The 20,892-nt window shown below is 42.9% G+C and overlaps 1 protein-coding gene across 1 annotated transcript in view; it reads right to left on the bottom strand.

Annotated features, from left to right (window-relative positions):
• MEGF9 (multiple EGF like domains 9) overlaps nt 1-13,304 on the bottom strand; it is a 77,010-nt gene extending 63,706 nt beyond the window's left edge. The window contains exon 1 of the mRNA XM_043927510.1: nt 12,516-13,304. Coding sequence (XP_043783445.1) covers nt 12,516-13,146 — 631 coding nt within the window. The 5' untranslated portion in view covers nt 13,147-13,304. The remainder of the gene's footprint in view (nt 1-12,515) is intronic.
• Nucleotides 13,305-20,892: the final 7,588 nt, after the last annotated feature.

Genomic DNA, 20,892 nt, shown 5'->3' with positions numbered 1-20,892 from the left:
GCTCTTTGTAAAACTGGGTAATACTACTAAATTGGAATTGAAACGATTAGCAGTAGTGAAGAATTAAAATGATTGTAAGTAGTATTCCAATAAATAGATAGGTATGCAAAATACAAAAATGAAATGAACAGCAAATATTTAGAAGGTCGACCCCATTACTTCATGGCAAAAAAAAAAAAAAAAAAATGGTGGCAGTACTGACAGATTTCCTCTTCTTGGGCTCTAAGATCACTGCGGATGGTGACTGCAGCCATGAAATCAGAAGACGATTGCTTCTTGGCAGGAAAGCTGTGACAAACCTAGATAGTCTGTTGAAAAGCAGAGACATTATTCTGCCAATAAAGGTACATATAGTCAAGGCTATGGTCTTCCCAGTGGTCACATTCAAGGGTTTTATGACAGTGTCATTTCCAGAAATAAAGAATTTTTATTTAGGAATATTCATTTATTCTTTAAGTATTTTCTAAGGACCCAACATATGCTAGCAATGAATCTAGGTGCTGGGGAGACAGTGGTTTAAAAAAAGAGACAGACAAAGACAAAAATCCCTGCCCTTCTGGAACTTACATTCTAGTGGTGGTGCGCAGGAGGCTTTATGCCTCAATTCGCTCAACTATTTATTGAGTACTTACTATGTACTGAGTGCTGAACACTATCTTAGGGCTATCTTAGAGAGTAAAAACATCACTAAGACATAGGCACTAAAGAATAAGGTATAGAGGAGTCAATTACATGAACAAGTAACACTTAAAATAAGAATCCTTAAAAAGCAAGTAATCAAAAAAATGTACAGTAATATTAGAATATATAAGGTAAAACAGTATAGGAGGCTGCATGTTTCTCAAGGGCAAGTAAGCTTATTAGGTGAAAGAAGGGATATGGTGGACCTCTGTCTTTCTTTTTGGCAGCCTACTATCATAGTATAATTGCTACTAATTCCTTCCTATTTGGGGGAAATTCTCCAATTTCCAATTTTTAAGGCTTTGCTATTCCACCACAAAGGTTCTCAACGCCAGATTATTGTTTTCCCTGGGCATTATCTCTAGCTCCAAGTCCTGAATTTGGTTCCCCTGGAGATTCTGTGAACTCTTTAATAATCTTTGAGTAAAGTCCATTTCTGATTAAATCAACAAGCATTCGCTTCTGTTTTAAGGCCTGTATTAAAACTGAAGAGATGGGCCATTCCAGGCTGAGGGAACAGCAGAAGCAAAGTAACAAGAGGCCAGTTAGCTTAGCGATTAAGAGAGGAGGCTTTGAGGCTACACAGATCTAAATTTAAATCAAGGTTCTACATTTACTAGCTGTGGGGCCTTGTTCAATGTATTTGAACTCTCAAAGCCACCACTCTTGCTTAGTAAAATGGAGATAATTAGACAAGGTCATCATAATTCATTTAACGCTCTTTAGTATCTGACACAGAGGAAAACCTCCAAAGATGACTGTCTTATTAGTAACAATGATGACGACAATAAGCATGCTATTTGAGGAGAACAGAAGCAACTCGAACCCGTTGGAGTTTAAAGCACAAGGTGAAGGGTGGTAGGAAATGAGGACAGAGACTGACTACAGAGGGGTTTTAAGACATATTAGGAAACCTAAGCATTAATGGGCTTGGGTCACTCATGGTGAATACAGAGCAGAATTATATTGAAGTATAAACATCATGTTAAATTACTAACCAGAAGACTGATATGACCAGGTTTTGCACTGTCTACGGGTTTTGCACTGTCTACGTATTCTCCACAACTATAGTTACATAGTTCGACTTGACCACAGTATAACACTTGAGCACTTGCAGGATGTAACAATATACATAATTACTGTTGAGTCCTGATGCCATACAAACTGAAGCTATTTCTTTTCTTTTGGTAGATGCATATTTTTTTAATTGGAAGATAATCGCTTTACAGTGTTGTGTTGGTTTCTGGCATACGACAACATGAATCAGCTTTAAGTACACATATATCCCCACTCTCCTGAGCCTCCCTCCCACCCGCCCCATCCCACCGCTCTGGGTGATCACAGAACACCAGATTGAGTTCCGTGTGCCATAGAGCAGCTTCCCACTAGCTGTCTATTTTATACATGGTACTGTATATATGTCAATGCCACTCTCTCAGTTCATCCCACCCTTTCCTTCCCCCGCTGTGTCCATGTGTCCGTTCTCTACATCTGTGTCTTCATTCCTGCTCTGCAAATGGGTGCATCTGTACCATTTTTCTCAATTCCATGTATATACACATATATGCATTACTATGCCATATTGGTTTTTCTCTTTCCGACTTAGAAGCTATTTGATTCTAAATCAAATCCTCCAACACTCTGTATATCATCCATCAATATATTTGCAAGTGGTTCGGAAAAGGCTGGTTCTAACTTGAAATAATAGCTTCTCCTTGTCTCATCTGAGAGACCACCTGCCCTCCAGTGAGGAGGGAAGTTTATAAAATGGGGAGGGGAAATGCCTCCTTGGGTGACTGCGGAAGTCACAGTTCCAAGCCTGAGATGCTTCCATGACTTTCATATCGTCAAATTATCACCTGCTGCTTTCTACAACACATTGTCTGGCATCAGCATCTCGATCTAGAGTCCATATGAAGTTGAAGATGAAAGGTCTCACTGTCAAGTTGACAACAATCAATACTATCATCTTGCTGTGTGTGGTATGTCCTGCCAAATGCTAATAAGCATTACATCGTCTCTGTCCCAATCCTTCTGGTGCTGAGGGGACCATCTCATAGCTGCTGCTCAGTTCTGCTCTACATCTACACTGAGTCTGCCCGCTTCCTTTCATCTGATTTCTACCATCATCCCCTCTGCCGCCTCCACTCCACACCCATATCTACCTCTGAGAAACACTCTTTGATCTAATTTTGATTTTCACAGCAGTTACTGCAATCAAACCTGAATCAAACTGTGTAATTCAGAACAAGTGCTGAGGAGGACAATGTATGGGCTTGCTGGGGGAGGCTAGGGGAGGTGACAAAAATGGAACCCAAAATGTGCTCTGTAACCACGGAACGCTTTATTTCATTTTCTGCTTCTCCCATCTGCTTTGGCAGTGCAGCACAGTTTAGTCGAAAGGAAAAAAAAAAGAAAAAGAAAAACAGACTTTTAAGGCAGACAAAGCTGGGTTTGAATTCTAGATTAATACTCAAGAACCTTCTATCAGGTTGGTACTATCGTACTCATGTTACAGACAATGGTCTAGAAGCCAATGGTCTAGCTATGTGATTTGCACTGTATCTGTGCATTAACAGGCTTCATTTTACAGTTAGAGAAACTAAGGCACAGATCCATTTACAAAAACCAAAAGCAAAAACGTGCTCGGGAACTTACAAAGTGAATGGAAAAAAAGACTGGAATGATCCCTCCTGACTGCTACTCCCCTGATTAGCTGGACCATTCAGCCCTGCCTTTGCCGACAAGTTGAAGCAACAAACTAACTTAAAAACTAAAACCAGTGGAACAGGATGGGTTTGCAGGCAATACACCAACAATTCAGCATAATAATACCCAACAGCTAGTTCGCTTTGTGGTTTTGGTACACTTTATAACTATTCATTAACCCACACAACATCCAGGGATGGTGGGCCTATGTTGTTAAAGCAGTTCATATAGAACAGATAACTCAAAATACATGGTAGACTTGAATATGAAGTCACATGAGAAATCTACAGCAAAAAAAAAAAAAGTGCCCAATGCCTTCCTCTAATCAATCCTCAATACAGATACAAAACTGAGTAAGTATGTTGGAATATGAAGCATTCCATCTTTCCCCTCACTGTTACCATTAATAACCCTTCCCAAACTGCCATTTCATCTCTATAGACAATGGATAGGACTGAAGAGAATGGAAAAGCTACTCAGTTCATGCAATTTCCTTCAGAGAAGACAACCTTCCCTACAATGTTTAAAGGAATTTCTAAAGGAATTTCACTTTAAAAGATTATTTCCAAAAAGGAACTAGAGGAACTAGAGAACATGCTGTTCTCCTTATAATTAACTCCTAACCTCTTCTTTTTGCTCACATACATCAAATAAAAACTATAGATTTTGAAAAATAAAAATCTAATAAGATCCCTGGTAATATGTCAGTTTCTAAGCATCCAAGACTGAAACAAAAGTTTCCAAAATCAGTTATCTAAAGAGTCTAAAATTTACTAAAGAAAGGTTATTGAACATTCTCCAGCCAGGCTGAAAACATACCTACCCCTGATCATTTGCCCTGTGACTGGGCAGGATACATTCCTTTTTCCAACTGAATAAATTTCCCCTTTCCTCAGTGCTGTCTCCCTGGCAAGGACACCATATAGAACAGCTGTTGTATTACCAGTATAAAAGCAATCCCATCTGATCTGACTGAAAAACATATGCACAGACTCAAACCAAACTTTTGGGAGCTTTGTATCTCTAGCAGAAGAGAGAACCGAAGATCTTCCATTGGTAAAGGCTGCAGACAATGTCATGAATTCAAATTCTGCACAATTTATACAAGAGCTATCTCCATAAGCTGCTTTAGTTAATTTTAAGTTTGTGCTTTAAATTCCCTAGACAGAGTGAAATGGATAAAGAATCAGCTGTTCTCAGACTTTGTTAAGATTTCAGCTAAACTTTCCCTGAAGGTACCAAATCTTAGCTGTGTCATCACTACCCTGATTTGTCAGGTGTCAGGAACAGTTTCCTTTCTTGGGTACTGTCTTCAGCAACCTCCTTTCTTCAGAACCACAACTCCCTGAGACCAAGTAAACGTCTCTGAGGTAGATCAAAGTTGATGAACCCATCCCAGAAATTACAGTTAAGTGGCCCAGGGTAACATCGCTTGACTTGATCACATATAACTGAAGGCTCATCAAGCTTATCATAACTTTTTACTCATTTTTTATATTTTATTCATTTATTTTTATTACTATAAAATTGGGTACACTGATTTAAAAAAAAAAAAAAAACTTGGGAAATCCAGAAGAATACAAAGAAATGAAAATGACCCATAGTCCCATTACTTAGCTTCGGCCACCTAATTATTTTGGTATAGTTCTCTCCTTGTGTGTATACTGCTTTTAACATAATGGAAGCATTTTAATAGATGCATAATGGTTTGAAGAGTACCATAACTTTTTTATTACAGAATTTTAGAGTAGGAAAATTCCTATTTCAAAAATCTCTACTGAAAAAACAAATCCAATATATAAATCAGATGAGAGAGGAGCTGATTAATTAATTCTGTCATTCAAAAAAATCAAATATTTGTTTCTCAACCGAATTAAACCTTTTACATTGCTATTTAGCCCAAATCCATCTCCCTAACACAAACAACTCATATTACTTATAAACAAAAAAAGAAATCTGCTACTTATTTAAAGTACTAGAGTTTTTGTTTTTTTTTTGGAGGCAGATAACTTCTGCTATGATAATTGTTTTTTCTGTATTGTTCCGCAGGAGAAGCAGGGGGAAAGCTGGGCAATAAAGAAGATACAGAACAAAAAGAAAATCTCTTCATTTTTTTAAAAAAGGAAGAATTAATACCATATCCTGAATATTGTACAAACTATGACATTTTCTTACAAGTGGCTTAATAATCTAAGTTAAACGGACTTTAAAAGCAGATCCATAGGGAAAAAGTCAAAGTCACAGAGAAAGACAGGTTTGTTCTGAGTGCAAAGTGTTCAGCCTTGTGCACCCTGTTACCAGGACATCTTCAAGGACCTTTTGTTCTCCAGCAAAGACTTCTTAGAAGAATTAGGCTTTGAGGAGGCACTGAAGGAGGACAAAGTGGGAATCTGTTAAGTAGAGAGGATAATTTGGTTCCTTGAAGAACATGAAAGAATGAATGGGTCTAAGAAGAAGAGACAAGAGAAAGTGGGACATACAGAGAAGTTTCAAGTGAAAAAAAAAAAAATGAGCAAGGAGAACAGAAGATTTTATCTTAGTGAAGAAAAAGTAACAGGAAAAGATTTTTCTGACAATAATATTTATTGTGGAACAGTGGCATTACTAGAGGGATTATTTTGACACACATTTATCACATGTACTTAAATAGATACAGTTAAAAAGATTTGAGTAAATCTTTACTGTGATTCAAACACATATGTATCCAGACATAATTTTTATCTTTTTCATGACAATTTAAAAAAAATCTCCCCTCAAAGTTACCAGTGCAGTTAGGGTAGTTGTTTCTAGTGAAAAGCAGATAAACCAAAACACATACTTGAGAAAAAAGCTAAGTGACCATAGAAGAGATACCTGAAACATAATCTCAACATTATTATTAAGGATGTTTATATTATATCTAAAGAAAACAAGCAAAAATAAAGATCAAGGCAAAAAGCATGAATTGAAGCTATTTTTAACTAAAACTATCATCTGTCTTTCTCCCAAACAAGATCTTACCCTTCTACTCTCCTCTGATCTATTAAGTGCCCTACAGCAGTCATCTCTCTACCCATAATCTACCCATCAGTAAAAACAGTACCATGGTATTTTTCTTCCATTCTGTTTATAAGGGTGCCAAGATGTCTGGAAGTTAATATATACATGTTTAGAAATTCTGAGATGAAAAGTAATGCTCATTTTAATTTTATGGGTCTTTAAAAAAATTCAAGATAAAAAGACATAATTAGATTATTTCAGTGTGTAAATTTTCAACTAGCCAGAAGGCTTCCTGGCGACAGAATTCAGTAGATTTGAAAAGAATGCTCTGGAGTTTAACTACGCTGTTCCAGCAACTAATCACACTAAGGAGTTTCTGCAGAAGTCTAGGCACTTAGGTCAGGAGTAAGACACAGTAAACTTGAGAAGCTCCTGGGCCTCGCCCTGAAGACCACAGACAATCCTTTCTATCTCAGACCGTATTAGAACCTAACCAAAGAACTTGAGCTCTAATTGTAAACATGGTAAAACAGAAGATTTGAGGAGATGAATAAACAGCACATAAGAGAAGGAAGAGAGCAAATGCTAAGGAACACCTGAAAATTTCTCAGACTAGTATTCAAGGACAAATGCTTTTAGCAAAATAGTTTCCTTCTCTCATCTTCTATGTAACTATTTCTTTAAATGCCAATAGTATGGATTCTGGAACCAGAAAGGCTGGGTTTGAATGTAGGCTCCCTCACAGCTGGGCTTCTCTGAGCCTCAGTTTCCTTATCTATAAAATGAAGATAATAATAACACCTAACTCGATTATACCTAACTGTTGTGAGGATTGAGGAAAGTAATATATGCAAGGCACTTAAAACAGTTATCTGCAGCATAGGAAGTGCTATATGTGTGTGTAAGTACTATTTCAGTGGTCCACAGTCACTCAGAGCTTATGTAAATACCAGAAGATCCAAAAAAACAGAAAGTTTTTCTGTTATTCATTTGGCAGCAAAACCTGACCTGAACAAACCGCAAGGTTATTTATAGCCTTTTTAAAAACCCATTCAGTGTGAATACACACACGTTTTGCTGCAAATACCTTCACGTGTTTGATCACACAGGGTGCTGTCCTAGACTTCACTGGGTACACTTATTAACTTCCTAAAATCAGAAACATTCCAAATTCTGAAACACACCCAGCCCTACAGGTTTTCAATAAAAGGTTATCAACATACATTATCTTTGAAGTCTGAACAATTTCTGTGTCCTTAAAATGAACGGTATCTTCCTGAATAACCATAAGCAAATTAACACCCCGAACTTAGCTATACAGAATTTTAGGATGAAGAAAACATTTCCTAGTACAGACAGGAGGGCCCTGGTTTCTAGAATGTTCCTTTCAAATAAAATCCATTCATAATATTTTATTTACACGCCACAGTAGTCAGAGCTTTCAAACTCTAGGATTTGCTTGGAAAAAAAAAAAAAAAAAAAGCCTCGTCTCTTAACTTAGATCACAAATAAATGATTAAGGCTCCTTGGGGGGCAGTCATGTGCCCTGAATCATGGGTACCAAATCATCACAGAACTGCAGAGCTGGAAGAGACCCTCGAGAACTAATCTAAACCACAATCTCTTCCCTTCCAAACTTTTTTATCATCCCTAAATGTACTCCCTCCTGTGAGGTAAGAACAACCTGCCCTAACGTGTCCTTGGACTCTCAGTAGGAACACCCCGCAGGTGAACGTGAAGAAACTAGGTGGGGTACGCTGACAGACTGCAAATCCAAAATGATGGCTTGAATCTAACACAGTAAATCTTACATGCTTGGCAACTATCTCAGTTTATACTTTAGAGGATAACAAAGAGTTTCTAAGTCCAGAATGAAGACAGACTTGTCTAGAACGTGTTAAAAAAAAAAAAAAGACTTAAGTATCTTAATGGACTCAATGAGTCAACAGCGTAATGCGGCTGCCAGAAAAGCTACCGTGATGAGGAGCTAACTGCATCAACAGTAGTACAGCATCCAGAGAGAACGAGGCAGCTGCCCTCTCCACCACGAGCTGGTCAGAGCACGTCTGGGGTGACACGCTCAGCTCTGTACTCCACACTCCGGGAGAGACACAGAAAAACTGAAAAACTCCCTAAGAGGGGCAACCAGCAGAGTGTAAGGGAATCTGAAATCATTTCACATAAAGAACAGTTGAGGGAGCTGAAGTTATTTAGTCGAGACTCCGAGGGAACACAATGACTGCCCACAGATCCCAGAACTCTCAGGGCAGAGAGACAGCTGACTTGTTCTGTGCGGCCCCAAAGGGCAGAGTCAGAACTGGCTGGTGTTAACCACAGGGAGAAATATTTCGGCTGAGTCCATGGAAGCATTTCTTGCAATGTAGAGCCACGTTAGGAGGTAGTGGCTTCTAAAGTCCTATCTAGCCCTGAAGGTCCATAATTTTAAAAATCAAACATTTATCATCACTTCAGTCTCTTACTATCGATAACTATTATACTCTAGTATCACAGCCTCTCCCTTCACCCTTCGTAAAATGTCCTACCCAGCCAACCAATCAGTCAAATGTTTTGCCAGGACTGTGGGAGGAAAATGCTTGCTTGCTGGGCAATTAGTTTCAGTTTGCAGATCAGTGTCCCTGTAAACAAAAGAGGGCCCTTACTGAGGGGTAGACAAGAGCTCTCAACTAGATCATCATGGAAGAAATTCTTAATTCAAAGAGCAGCCAGAAGACCCATCTAGACACATAATGTATTATCGGTGCTGTTCAGTTTTATACAAACATTAAAATAAAACACCCTGTACTCATCTTCCCAAAAGCCAGAGAATCCAATTTTGCCAACCTAACTAGGTCTTTCAAATTCAGTTAGAACCAGGTCTTTCAAATCTCTTTCCTCTGTCAAGGAGATGCATTTACTGTTTGAAGTAGACTAGAACCCATGTTCAGATAGAAAGACCAGACTCAATTACATTACTGTAAAGCTAAAACTGCCCAGTAAAGCAGTAAGCCCACAAAGGCAGTTCAGCTGCTGAGAACTAGACAGAGGCAGTCCATACCGAATTCACAGAAAATTACAAGCTACAGAAAATTTAAAACACAGCAGAGCTACCAAAATTGAGCACCTTAAAATTTCTGTGGCCCAAAGACCATCACAGACATAGGTATATGGTAGTCCGTGGAAGTTACTAAAGGCCTTGAACAGTTCTGATGGCAAATATTACTCAATCCAGCTTTGCTTTACTTACAATCGATTTGGAGTCTACAAAACTCCAGACAAGGTATTAGAGAATATAATATGATGGACTAATAATATAATATGATGGACTAAACAAGAACACATTCTTCTCTGAGCTTTTTAAAGTGAAGCCAAGAAGCAATCCAAGTATCCATAAACAAGAGATTAGTTAAATAGATACGATATATACTTAACGATGAAAAATACAACTGCTGAAAAGAATAAGGTACATTTTAGGTACTGACATGAAAAAAAAGGCCATGATACACAGTTAAGTGGATACAGCAAGTTGCAAAACTCTATGGCTTGCAGTATATATACGTAATTAATATATTTAATGTATATAATTTATATATTATTTCATCTTGAGCTTTTAAAAACTATTTTTTAATAATTGTGTTTACGGACTTCCCTAGTGGTCCAGTGCCTAAGACTCTGCGCTCCCAATGCAGGGTCCACAGGTTCGAACCCTGGTAAGGGAACGCAATCCTGCATGCCACAACTTGCTTTTGAGAAAAGATCAAACTGCTAATAGCAGTAACATTTAAGGACTGACAGGAACTGAGAAGAAGTAAAGTGGGAGGGAGGAACCTCCACTCTTTACTTGTGGACTTCTGGTGCTTTGTAATTTTTGTAGGTAAAGGTTATCTTTGTAGACAAATGCTATGAGTTCCCCATATGAGTAACCTGGAATAGGCAAATTCACAGAGACAGGAAGTAGAATGGTGGTTGCTAGGAATAAGGTGGATGGCTGGCCATTGAGGAGTTATTGTTTAATGGATACAGAGTTTCAGCTGGGGAAGGTAAAAAAAGAGAGTCCTGAAGATGGATGGTAGTGATGGTTAAACAATTTGAATGTGCTTAATGCCACTAAACTGTACACTTAAAAAATAGTTAAAATGGTAAATTTTATGTTATGTATATTTTATCACAAAGAAAAAGCAACATAAAAGGAAAAAAGGTTACCTTTGTGATTTAAAAATAACAATGCAAAAATTAAGGTAAAATAACATCAATTACACAGACTTATGACATACTAACCTTCCAAAAGAAGGAATCTTCCTACATAAACACTACTGTGTGCTTCAAACTTTGGGAAATCTAATTTATCCTTTTCTATTACATTTTACCTGGAGGAGGAAATGGTAATTCACTCCAGTATTCTTGCCTGAAAAATCCCATGGACAGAGGATTCTGACAAGCTATAGCCCATAAGGTCGCAAGGAGTCGGACATGACTGAGCACACATACTACCATTACATTTTACTGAAACAAATAAAAATCATCACAAGTCCCTATTAGGTTCCTCAAATGCTTTCTACCCCATTTTAAAAAATTATCATAATGATAGTTAACATACATACAGAGCTAATTTACTCTGCACCCAGAACTACTGTTCTAAGCACTATAAATGCACTTAGTTAATTTTCCCAGGATTTCACAGAAAATTTCAAAGAATTCACAGCAATCCTATGAGCTAAATACTATTATTATCTTCATTTCTCAGATGAAGAGAGATTAACTGACCTTCCCAAATTACACAGTTAATAAAAGGCAGCAGAGCTAGGGTTCAAACTAAGAATGGACTTGAGTCCATACTCTCAACCACTATGATTCCTGCCTCTCGGTATCATGTCAGTCTCTCTACAAGGAGGCCAAAAAAGGTTACAGTCAAAATCCAGCTAGTTAGCCCACTCCTTGAAGCTGGAAGAAATACCAACTTGGCTTCTTATGGGTGAATAATCTGCATTCCTACTTGTGTCAATGCCAAGCTCCAATCCAAGATTGGACTGTATTAAGATGCATAATCATGTGGGAAAACTCTCTACAAATTCAATTATAGTCCAAAGTCCATACCTGACCCCACAGTAAATCACTGAGCCTAAGAATTAGGTCAGAGATCCATTAATATAAATCCAGCTAAAGGCAAAATGGTTTGGACAAATCAAACCCCAACTCAAAGCAAAGGAATTCAGAAACTCTTGTCTAACACCTTGACAAGGCAGGTTTTATTTGTTTAGTTCCAGGCCCACTTTAGATCTCAAGAGAAAAAGAACAGAAGTTGTCTCTAACTGCTTGAAGACTTTCAATCAGTAGGAAGAAGAGCTTTATTTTTTACCAGGACTCAGACAGAAATTGGCTTTTATCAACATCAGGAAAACTGAACATTCAGGAAAAAATGGGCCTCCCTGCTTAAATTGTGTATTTGCCCAAACATATTGACCTTGTAATTGAGGAAGGAAAAGAAAAAAAAAAAATGGTGCAAGGAAGGGATTTAACCTAATTTATAAATGTGCCCAGCCTAGATACACACCTGTCCCAAATGACTACTGAATCCATTCTTGTGCAGGGAAAACATGGATTACAATTTCTTTTTTCTTTTGGCCTCAAGTGGTCTGTACTACTGTTTGTAAACAAAATCCTCTCAATATCTTTTCCACCTGTCACATGCACATCTGATATTTACATGAACAAGGAAAGTGGAGCCTTAGGAGGAATCCCTTCAGTTTCTGACCTATTGGTCGCAGGAGGTCCTGCGCTGGTTTTCAAACTTCCCCAGATCACCCAGGCGGAGAGGCAGGGTGAGCGAACCGAACCCAAAAGTTTGCGCCCATCCAGCGCAGCTGACAAAGGCCAGAGAGCGCTGTTTGTAAGGATGTGCGATGCCTTCCACGCAGCAGTCGCTCCCCTCCCAAGGAAGCACAGCCCAAGTGGGGGACAAAAGACTTTCCAGACTGGGGGCTGGGGAGGGGGGTGGGGCAGACTATCTAGAGCTTGGGCCTCCCCTTGGAAGTCGAAATCTGGGGAACCTTTGGGGGCAAGAAATGACCCATTCCAGCCAAGAAGCCCAACGCTAGAAGGACGGGCAGCTGCAGGGAGGGTCCGGCCGCCGAGGAGGCGCTGGGACTCACCTGGGGGAGGCGGAGAGGGGGCTTCGGTGGCAGGTGGGGTGGGCGGGACGCTGCTGCTGCTGCTGCTGCTGCCGCCGCCGCCGCCGGGGAGAGGCGAGGTCAGGATCGGGGGAGCGGTGGGCGCCCGCACCGTGGTCGCTACACGGGTGGTCGGCGCTGGGCTAGTGGTCGTCGAGAGGGTGGTCGGCGCGGGTCTGGTTGTCACCCGAGGGGTAGTCGGAGTACGTTCCACCGCAGGAGGTGTGACCCGCGAGGGAACGAGCGATGCCTGAGAGGTGGTCGGAGCGGGCCCGGCGGCGGTGGTCGGAGCGGGCCCGGCGGTGGTCGGAGGAGGGGTGGTCTCCGGGGGCTGGGCTGAGGAAGACGCAGCCTGGGGTCGGTGGAGGGTGGCGCGCGGAGGTCCGGTCCTCGGGGCCTGGGCTGTGGGAGCCGTGGCCTTAGAGAAAGGGTGGCTGGGCTCGTTCACCAGCCACGGGCCCGGCGACGCGTCCACCTGCCCCGCGGCCCCGCCGCCGCCGGTGACATTCCCCGCCGAGGTGGCTGAGGCGGCGGCGGCGGCGGCGGCGCACAACAGGGCGAGGCCGCCCAGGCTCGGCAGGCTCCTCATGGCGCGCTCGGCTTCGCCATTCATTCATTCAGTCAGTCAGCCGGTCGGTCAGTCATCTTCTCCTCGCTGCACTCGGACCAGGGAAGCCGCCGCAGCCGCCGCCGCCACCGGGCGTACCATCGCCACCTCCCTCTGACAGGCGGCCGGCCCCGCGGGCGGGCCCCGGCGCGGAGGGAGCGACCGGGCCGAGCGCGGACGGCCCGCCCTCCCTGATTAGCAGCCTGGCCGGGCCTATGGGAGGCCACGCCGTCTCACGTGATCTGCCCGCTTCCCGGCCTCTTTGTGGCCCCAAGAGCCAATCAGAGGGCGCTGAGGGGAGGGGGCGGTGCTAAGGCGGGAGGTGGGTGGAGCGAGCGCCGCTCCAGCCGGTCAGACTAGCGGCAGCCCCGGCTTTGTCTGCCCTAGAAGCGGGGCGCGGGCCCCGGGCCCCGGGCGCCGGGGAGCAGACAAAGGACGCGCCCGGCGCGGCAGACGCTGGGCCAAGTCGTCTGCTCCACTGGGCGGCGAGCGCGACCCCGGGACGGGGACTTGGCTCTTGGGAGCTTCCCCGCTCTCTTAAACAATGGGGCGCCAGCGCCTCGCCCGGGCTCGGGTGGGGACGGAGCTGGAACCCCCGCGATGGGTGAGGGTGGCTGCTGCGAGGATGTAGATCACAGCACCTCCTCTGCTGCCAGAGAGCGCCCGGCCTCGGCCCTGCGAGGTCTTCGCTGCATTCCCATTTCAGAGATGGGGAAACTGAGGCCCTTGTCGAGGACCTTACCGAACCAAGCAAGACCCACGCCCTCACCAGGCACCTGCTTTGGGCCAGGTGCTGTACCTGGCGGGACGGGGGTTCTAGAGACCCGTCAGGAGTGGAAGGTGCAAGCTTCCTGCGTGAGGGTGACAGGCTCACATGCACACTTCACCTTACACCCCCGGGAGAGTGAGGTCGGAAAGGGTTGAACCTCAGCTCCAAGCTTCCTGCTGAGTGGTTTTGTGGCCTGAGTGCAGTTTTCTCACCTCTAAAATGGGGTTGATGGCAGCTAACATCCCCACCGCCCACCCCTCTCTCACAGAGCTGATGTGAGAATTAAGTAATGCCCTGAAAGGGCTTAACGCAGTGCCTGGCCCACAGTAAACCCTCATTAATGCTGACTACACTCTGCGTACTGTGTTAGGACAAGCCCCACGCCGCAGACCTGCGTGTCCTCAGAGCCGCCTGCCTATTGCAGGGCTAGGGGTGGGTCTGACCACAGAGCTTGACCCTGGGTGACACTATACCCTGTGTAAAGCTGGAATTCCGATGCGCAGCCTCGCGCCATCACCCAGGATTCAGAGCTCGCTCAGGCGCTGCAGCCGGGCAGGGCGCGTTTGTCATCTGACAGGGCTTAATCCCAGCCCCACCGCCACCCCATTCCTGGCCTCCCCTGCATGATGCTTCCTTTGTGCATGGCTTCCCATTAGTCACCGGCCTCCAACCAGAACTGGGCGATCATATTTGCGTGCGAACCTGTGTATCTGTTAATTAAAAATGCACTTGTTTACCTGAATGAGGAGTAGGTGGGGACAGGGCGTGTATGTGCTTGTGTAATGAAACATAAACATGTTTGTGAGTCTGTGTATATGCGTGTGTATTTGTATGATCTTATGAGTATGGCAGCTGGTAGCTATTTTTGCATATTGTATGTTTTTAAATATCTGCACGTGGACTGGTATGTGTTCTATGTGTATTTTCTGTGTGTTTTTACATTTGTACCTATGTGTGATTCAGATGGTAAAGAATCTGCCTGCAATGCAGGAGACCTGGGTCCATCACTGGGTTGGGAATATCCCCTGGAGGAGGAAATGGCAACCAACTCCAGTATTCTTGCCTGGAGAATTCCATGGACAGGGGAGCCTGGTGGGCTACCATCCATGGGATGACAAAGGGTTGAACTGGACTTAGCAATTAAACAACAGCAACATGAGTGTATCTTAATAGATCCCTCTATGTGTGTAAGGGGAGGGGCAAAATGGGAGGGGTGTGCATGGGTTCTGGTTTCAGACCAATATTTAGGAAGTGCAAATAAAGATTCTGTTTTTACTTCTCTTGGGGAAGGGAGGGGATAGGTCAAGCCCCTCCCGTAGTCTTTTGCTGAATCTTTCTAGCCCTTCCAACCCCAGCCCAAATACCATATCCTCTAAGAGAATTTTCTGGATCTCTGAGTGGGAATGAATCTCTCTCTCGCCCTATTTTCCCACTGCCCTTTGTTTGTTCATTGATTATAGCCCTGATCCATCAATCTCTCTACCCCCTGCCTCTTCCTGAAAGGATTAAGGATGGCTTTCAGAAATGTATACAACAGGATATATTGGACCACCCCCGTGGCTCATTACTCCTCACAGGCATGCGTCAGTGGGAATACTAGAACTTGGGATTTCTGTCTCTCCTCCATTAGGCTGTTCTGTCTGTTCTCAGTGCTCAGCAGGGGGGACACATGTGAGCAGGAATCCATGCTGGTTAGTTTGAATTACATCGCAACAAGACTCTATGGTGCCCTGAGAAGAGTTTGTATCTTTAAAGTCAGACAGAGCCAGGTCATGACTCTGCCAGCTGTGTGACCTTGGAGGAAAAACCTTTGACCTCTCTGAGCCTCAGTTTCCTCATCTATAAAATGGGACCAGTGAATTCTGCCTCAGTTAAGCTGAGGCCTGAAGGGAACGTTTTTACAGAGCCTGGCATGCAGAAGGTGCTCAACCTCATTTATGCCAGTGCTAACACTGAGCCTTGTTGGCTGGCCGAAGGACCACAGCCAGAAACAACTTCTCCATCGGGTGACATGGCCTGACAGCCACCCTACCAGATATCCCAAGTGATAGCTGAAAAATTCTGGGTTGGCCCTGAGCTGTGCTATATCAGAGATTCTCTGGCACTACAAGAGAAAAGCTGATACAGCTTCTTTGCCTGGAGAATCACAGAGAAAAGACTAGAAGGCTTTGCCAAAGTAATCCAGGCCAGCTCCCTGCCTCAGACAGGGATCACCCCCACTGCAGGTTCTAAAATGAGTTAATTACCCTGTTGATATGTATAGTATATGTTGCATTTTCTGGAAAGGTGATTTAAGTGTTTTAATGTGGATTCACTCCCCATTTAATACTTAAATTTCTTGTTCTGCCTTTATCTCTAAACTGCAAGATGACTTTTTGTTTGTTTCTTAGGAATAATATTTTACTTTTGTGTTTAAAAATTAGGAATGCTCCAAATATCCAATGTCAGAGACAGGTGTTGTATCTCTTTTAATCATAAAGAGTCATTGTAATGGTGGCTATGAAGACATTACAGAAATATTAATAACTGGCCATTGAGCTTTTACTGTGTGCTTCATGTTATCCTAAAAGCTACATATGACTTCTTTTGTTTAATCCTAAGAAAGACCCCAGGAAGTAGGTATTAATACTATTGTTGTTTGGTTGTTGTTCAGTCACTAAGTCATCTCTGATTCTTTGCCTTGCCATGGAGTGCAGCATGCCAGGCTGCCCTGTCCTTCACTGTCTCCTGAAGTTTGCTCAGATTCATGTCCATTGAGTCAGTGATACTATCTAACCATCTATTAATATCCCCACTTTACAAATAAGAAAACTAGACCATAGAAATGTTAAACAGCTTGCCCAAGGTTACTTAGTGATAGAGCCAGAAATCAAACTAAGGCTGGCTGACTCTAGCTGGCACCCTTAACAGCTCTGCTCTAAATGGAAAATGCTGATGCTATGTTAAGAAAAGAGAAGATAAAAATCACGGCTATGACTCTCTGTGTAACACAAAGTTGTTGGTACTTTTCCTGTGGCTCCAGAACTGCAGCTGAGGTCTGGGGCTCTAAAGAGAGCTGTCAACCCATCTGTGGCATCCGGGGCCACTGGACTTAAGAGGGAGGGGGAGGAGCTGCAGTGGGAAGGGATGCACAGAGCAGAGAGGGCAGAGAGAGCAGAGAGAGCTGACCCCTCTGGATCCTCAGCACCTAGCACAGTGGCAAATAAAAAGAAATGGCTCAAGAATGTTCTATTGAGCTAAATGCGGCCTTGTGATGTGGCAGACACCATTCCAGGAGTTTTGCATTTGTAACCTATTTATTCCCCAAAGGTAGGGTTATCACCTGTGCTTGAAAGAAGGCAAAAGAGAGCCTCAGAGAGGTTAAAGGACTTGCCCAACACGTGTGTGTGTGTGTGTGTGTGTGTGTGCATGCACGCACTAAGTTGCTTTTAGTCATGACTCTATGTGACCCCATGGACTGTAGTCCGCCAGGCTCCTCTGTCCATGGGATTCTCCAGGCAAGAATACTGGAGTGGATTGCCATGCCCTCCTTCAGGGGATCTTCCCAACCCAGGGATCAAACCCACATCCTCATGTCTCCTGCACTGGCAGGCAGGTTCCTTACCACTACCAATGGGAAGCCCCTGCCCAGCACCTGCCCGGCTCCAAAAACCAGGCTGTTCTCTAGACTCCACAGCTGTCCTTGTGGCCACTGGCCCTTGCACATAGTAGGTGGTCAGTGAACACATACTGAAAGAAAGAACAGGTATACACTGAATCTAACCTTCCTGCTAGAGCAGCATTTTAAAAAAGAGAAGCTTTGGGAGTAAGAAAAGAAGGCATAATAACACAATCAGCAAAAATAACTTCATCTCTCAGATTCCAATAAAACATAGAAACTTTCCCCTTTCTGGTTTCATTGAAGCAGCAATGCTGACATGGACTGTTTCTAATCCTCCGGAGCCTAGGCTCCTATCAGATGTGGCCAGATGCAAAGTTTGGCATCATCCGTGGACAACTTTAGTTATTGGGGCCACTATGAACAAAGTCTGCTCAGCAAAGGACGCTAGCAACTCACGGAAAGGAAAATACAAATGGCTAAGATACATGAAATATTGTGTATTCAACTTAAGTAATCAAAGATTTGAGAACTGAGACAGGAATTTACTTTTTTTTTAGCCTATTGATTTGGCAAGAACTTTTTTAAAATGGTAGTACTTGTTGCTGGTAAGGGAGTGCCTCACAGAATTGATGAGAATGTGAAGTGTTTTCTCTCTAACTTGTTACCTCCGCTTTGAAGAATCAGTCCTAGAGAAAATAAACAGTGACGTAAATAAAGCTTTATATACAAAAATGTTCATCAGAGTGCTATGGATAATCCTGAAAATTAGAAAAGTCTAAACAGATAACAGGGAATTCCCTGGTGGTCCAGTAGTTAGGACTCCAAGTTCTCACTGCTAAAGGCCCTGGCTTAATCCCTGGTCAGGGAACCAAGATCCCACAAACCATGATGCTCGGCCGAAAAAATAAACAAACAGATAACAATAGGGAGGGATTAAATACTTTGTGCTCTATGCCATCCCTATGTTGCAACCCTATACATCTTTAAATAACAATATTCATGAAGGAAATTCTTGCAATATAAAATTATGGAAAAATAGGTTACATACCATCTAGAGTAGCCAAAAATCCAAAATGCTGACAATATTAAATGTGGGAGAGGATTTGGAGCAAGAGAACTCTTATTCACTGCTGGTGGGAAGGCAAAATGTAACAGCCATTTTGGAAGACAGTTTGGTGGTTTCTTACAAAACTAAACATACTCTTACCATATGATCCAGCACGTGTATCCTTTGGTATTTACTCAAAGGAGTTGAACACTTGTGTTTATGCCAAAACCGGCACAAGGATGTTGACAGCAGCTTTATTCATAACTGCCAAAACTTGGAAGCAGCCACGATGCCCTTCTGTAGGTGAATGAATAAACCAGGTCCATATCCGGACAACGGAATATTATTCAGCACTAAAAAGAGATGAGCTGTCAAGTCATCATGGAAAGACGTGGAGGAAACAAATGCATATTACAGAGTGGAAGAAGCCAATCTGAAAAGCTCATGCACTGTGTGATATTCTGGAAAAGGCACAACTATGTAGACAGTTAGAAGATAGTGGTAGACGGGGTGTGGGAGGAGGATGAGAGATGAGGAGGTGGAGCACGGAGCATTTTTAGGGCAAACAGAAACACCCGGGATGACACTGCAGTGATGGATAGATACACGGCATTACCCGTTGGTCCAAACCCTCAGAACGTACGACACCAAGAGTAAACCACAACAGGCTGAATGGATGAGACGTGTCAAAGCAGATTCATTAAGTGTAACAAGGGCACCACTCTGGTGGGGGAAGTTAATAGTGAGGGAGGCTTTGCGTGTGCGCTCAGTCGTGTCCGACTCTCTGCGACTCCATGGACTGCACCCTGCCAGCTTCTACTGTCCAAGAAATTTTTCAGACAAGAATACTGGAGTGGGTTCCCATGCCCTCCTCCAGGGGATCTTCCCAACCCGGGGATCGAACCCACATCTCCCATGTCCCCTGCACTGGCAGGCGGGTTCTTTACCACTGCATGTGTGGGGCAAGGGATATATGGGAAATCTCTATACCTATTGCTCAGTTTTGCTGTGAACCAAAAACTCCAATAAAAAATAGCTTTATTAAAAAAGTTTCCATGGTTATTTAGACTATGATCTCAATTATGTAAATATATGAATATATTCATATATGATTACATTCATATATTGTTTTACATAGTATAAATAATATATGAATATATTACTAATTCTATACGCTATCTATATGAATATAACATTTGATATAGACACAAAATAAAAGCCTAAAAGGGAATACAACAAAATATTAACAAGTTTAGTCTCTGAATGATTGTATTATGGGTACTTAGATTGTTTCTCCTTCATACTTTTACACATTTTTCCTTTTTCTTTTTTTACAATAAGCACACACTACTTAAATAATCAGGAATAACCCACAATAGAACTCATTTGGATCTGGGGGTATGTCTGCCAGCCATATCCTAGATCTGCTTCCACATTATCTCTTCTTAAATTGATGAGGAGGAGAAAATTTTACTGTAAGTTCACATTAATGGCAAAGTGCCTTCCCCAATGAAACTAAATGCTGAAATCCCGCCTCAAAGTCCTTCTGATGCTAAAATAAGCTCAGAAAAGCGTTTGCTGTCCTTCTCGGCGATCCACCGGAGGACGTCATTCACAGTGGGCACCAAGTCAAGCCCTCGCTCGTCATCAGCGCTGGCTGCAGAGCAAGGAATCTGAACCATTTGGGGGAGGAATGTGGTCAGAGCTTCACAAATAACTCTTTCCCTTAGCTTGCTATAATTATAAGACAGGGGATTACTGACAGGTGCAGAACGCACGCAGCTCTCCCAGTCATTGTCTCGTTTGAGCTTTGGGGCCACTCTGGAGAGAAGGTGGTGGTGATATTAGTGATATACTGCTAATAGTTATAATAGTAGTATACTAGACTTAGTAGTGACTAACATTTACTGAACACCTATTACATGGCAGACATCGTGCTGAAACCCTTCATGCACATTTTCCCTTTTAACTTTATACTGTGAGATAGAAGTGATTATCCCCACTTTCTAGGTCAATATAGTTTAAGTGAAAGTGTTAGTCGCTCAGTTGTGTCTGACTCTTTGCAACCCATGGACTGTGGCCCGCCAGGCTCCTCTGTCCATGAGATTCTCCAGGCAAGAGTACTAGAATACTGGAGGGAATTGCCATTCCCTTCTCTGAGGAATCTTCCCGACCCACGGATCGAACCTGGGTCTCTCTCATCTCAGGCGGACTCTTTACCATCTGAGCCAGCAGAGAAGCCAGTATGCTGCTGCTTAAAAAAGTCAAATGACTTACCCAAGATCACCGAACTAATAAACGAAAGAACTAGGGTTCATAACCAATTTTTCAGTC

This window comes from Cervus elaphus, chromosome 16 (assembly GCF_910594005.1).
Source record: "Cervus elaphus chromosome 16, mCerEla1.1, whole genome shotgun sequence".
NCBI classification, from domain to species: domain Eukaryota; kingdom Metazoa; phylum Chordata; class Mammalia; order Artiodactyla; family Cervidae; genus Cervus; species Cervus elaphus.
The sequence above is the reverse complement of the archived record's forward strand: the minus strand, read 5'-3'. Positions and strand labels throughout refer to the sequence as shown.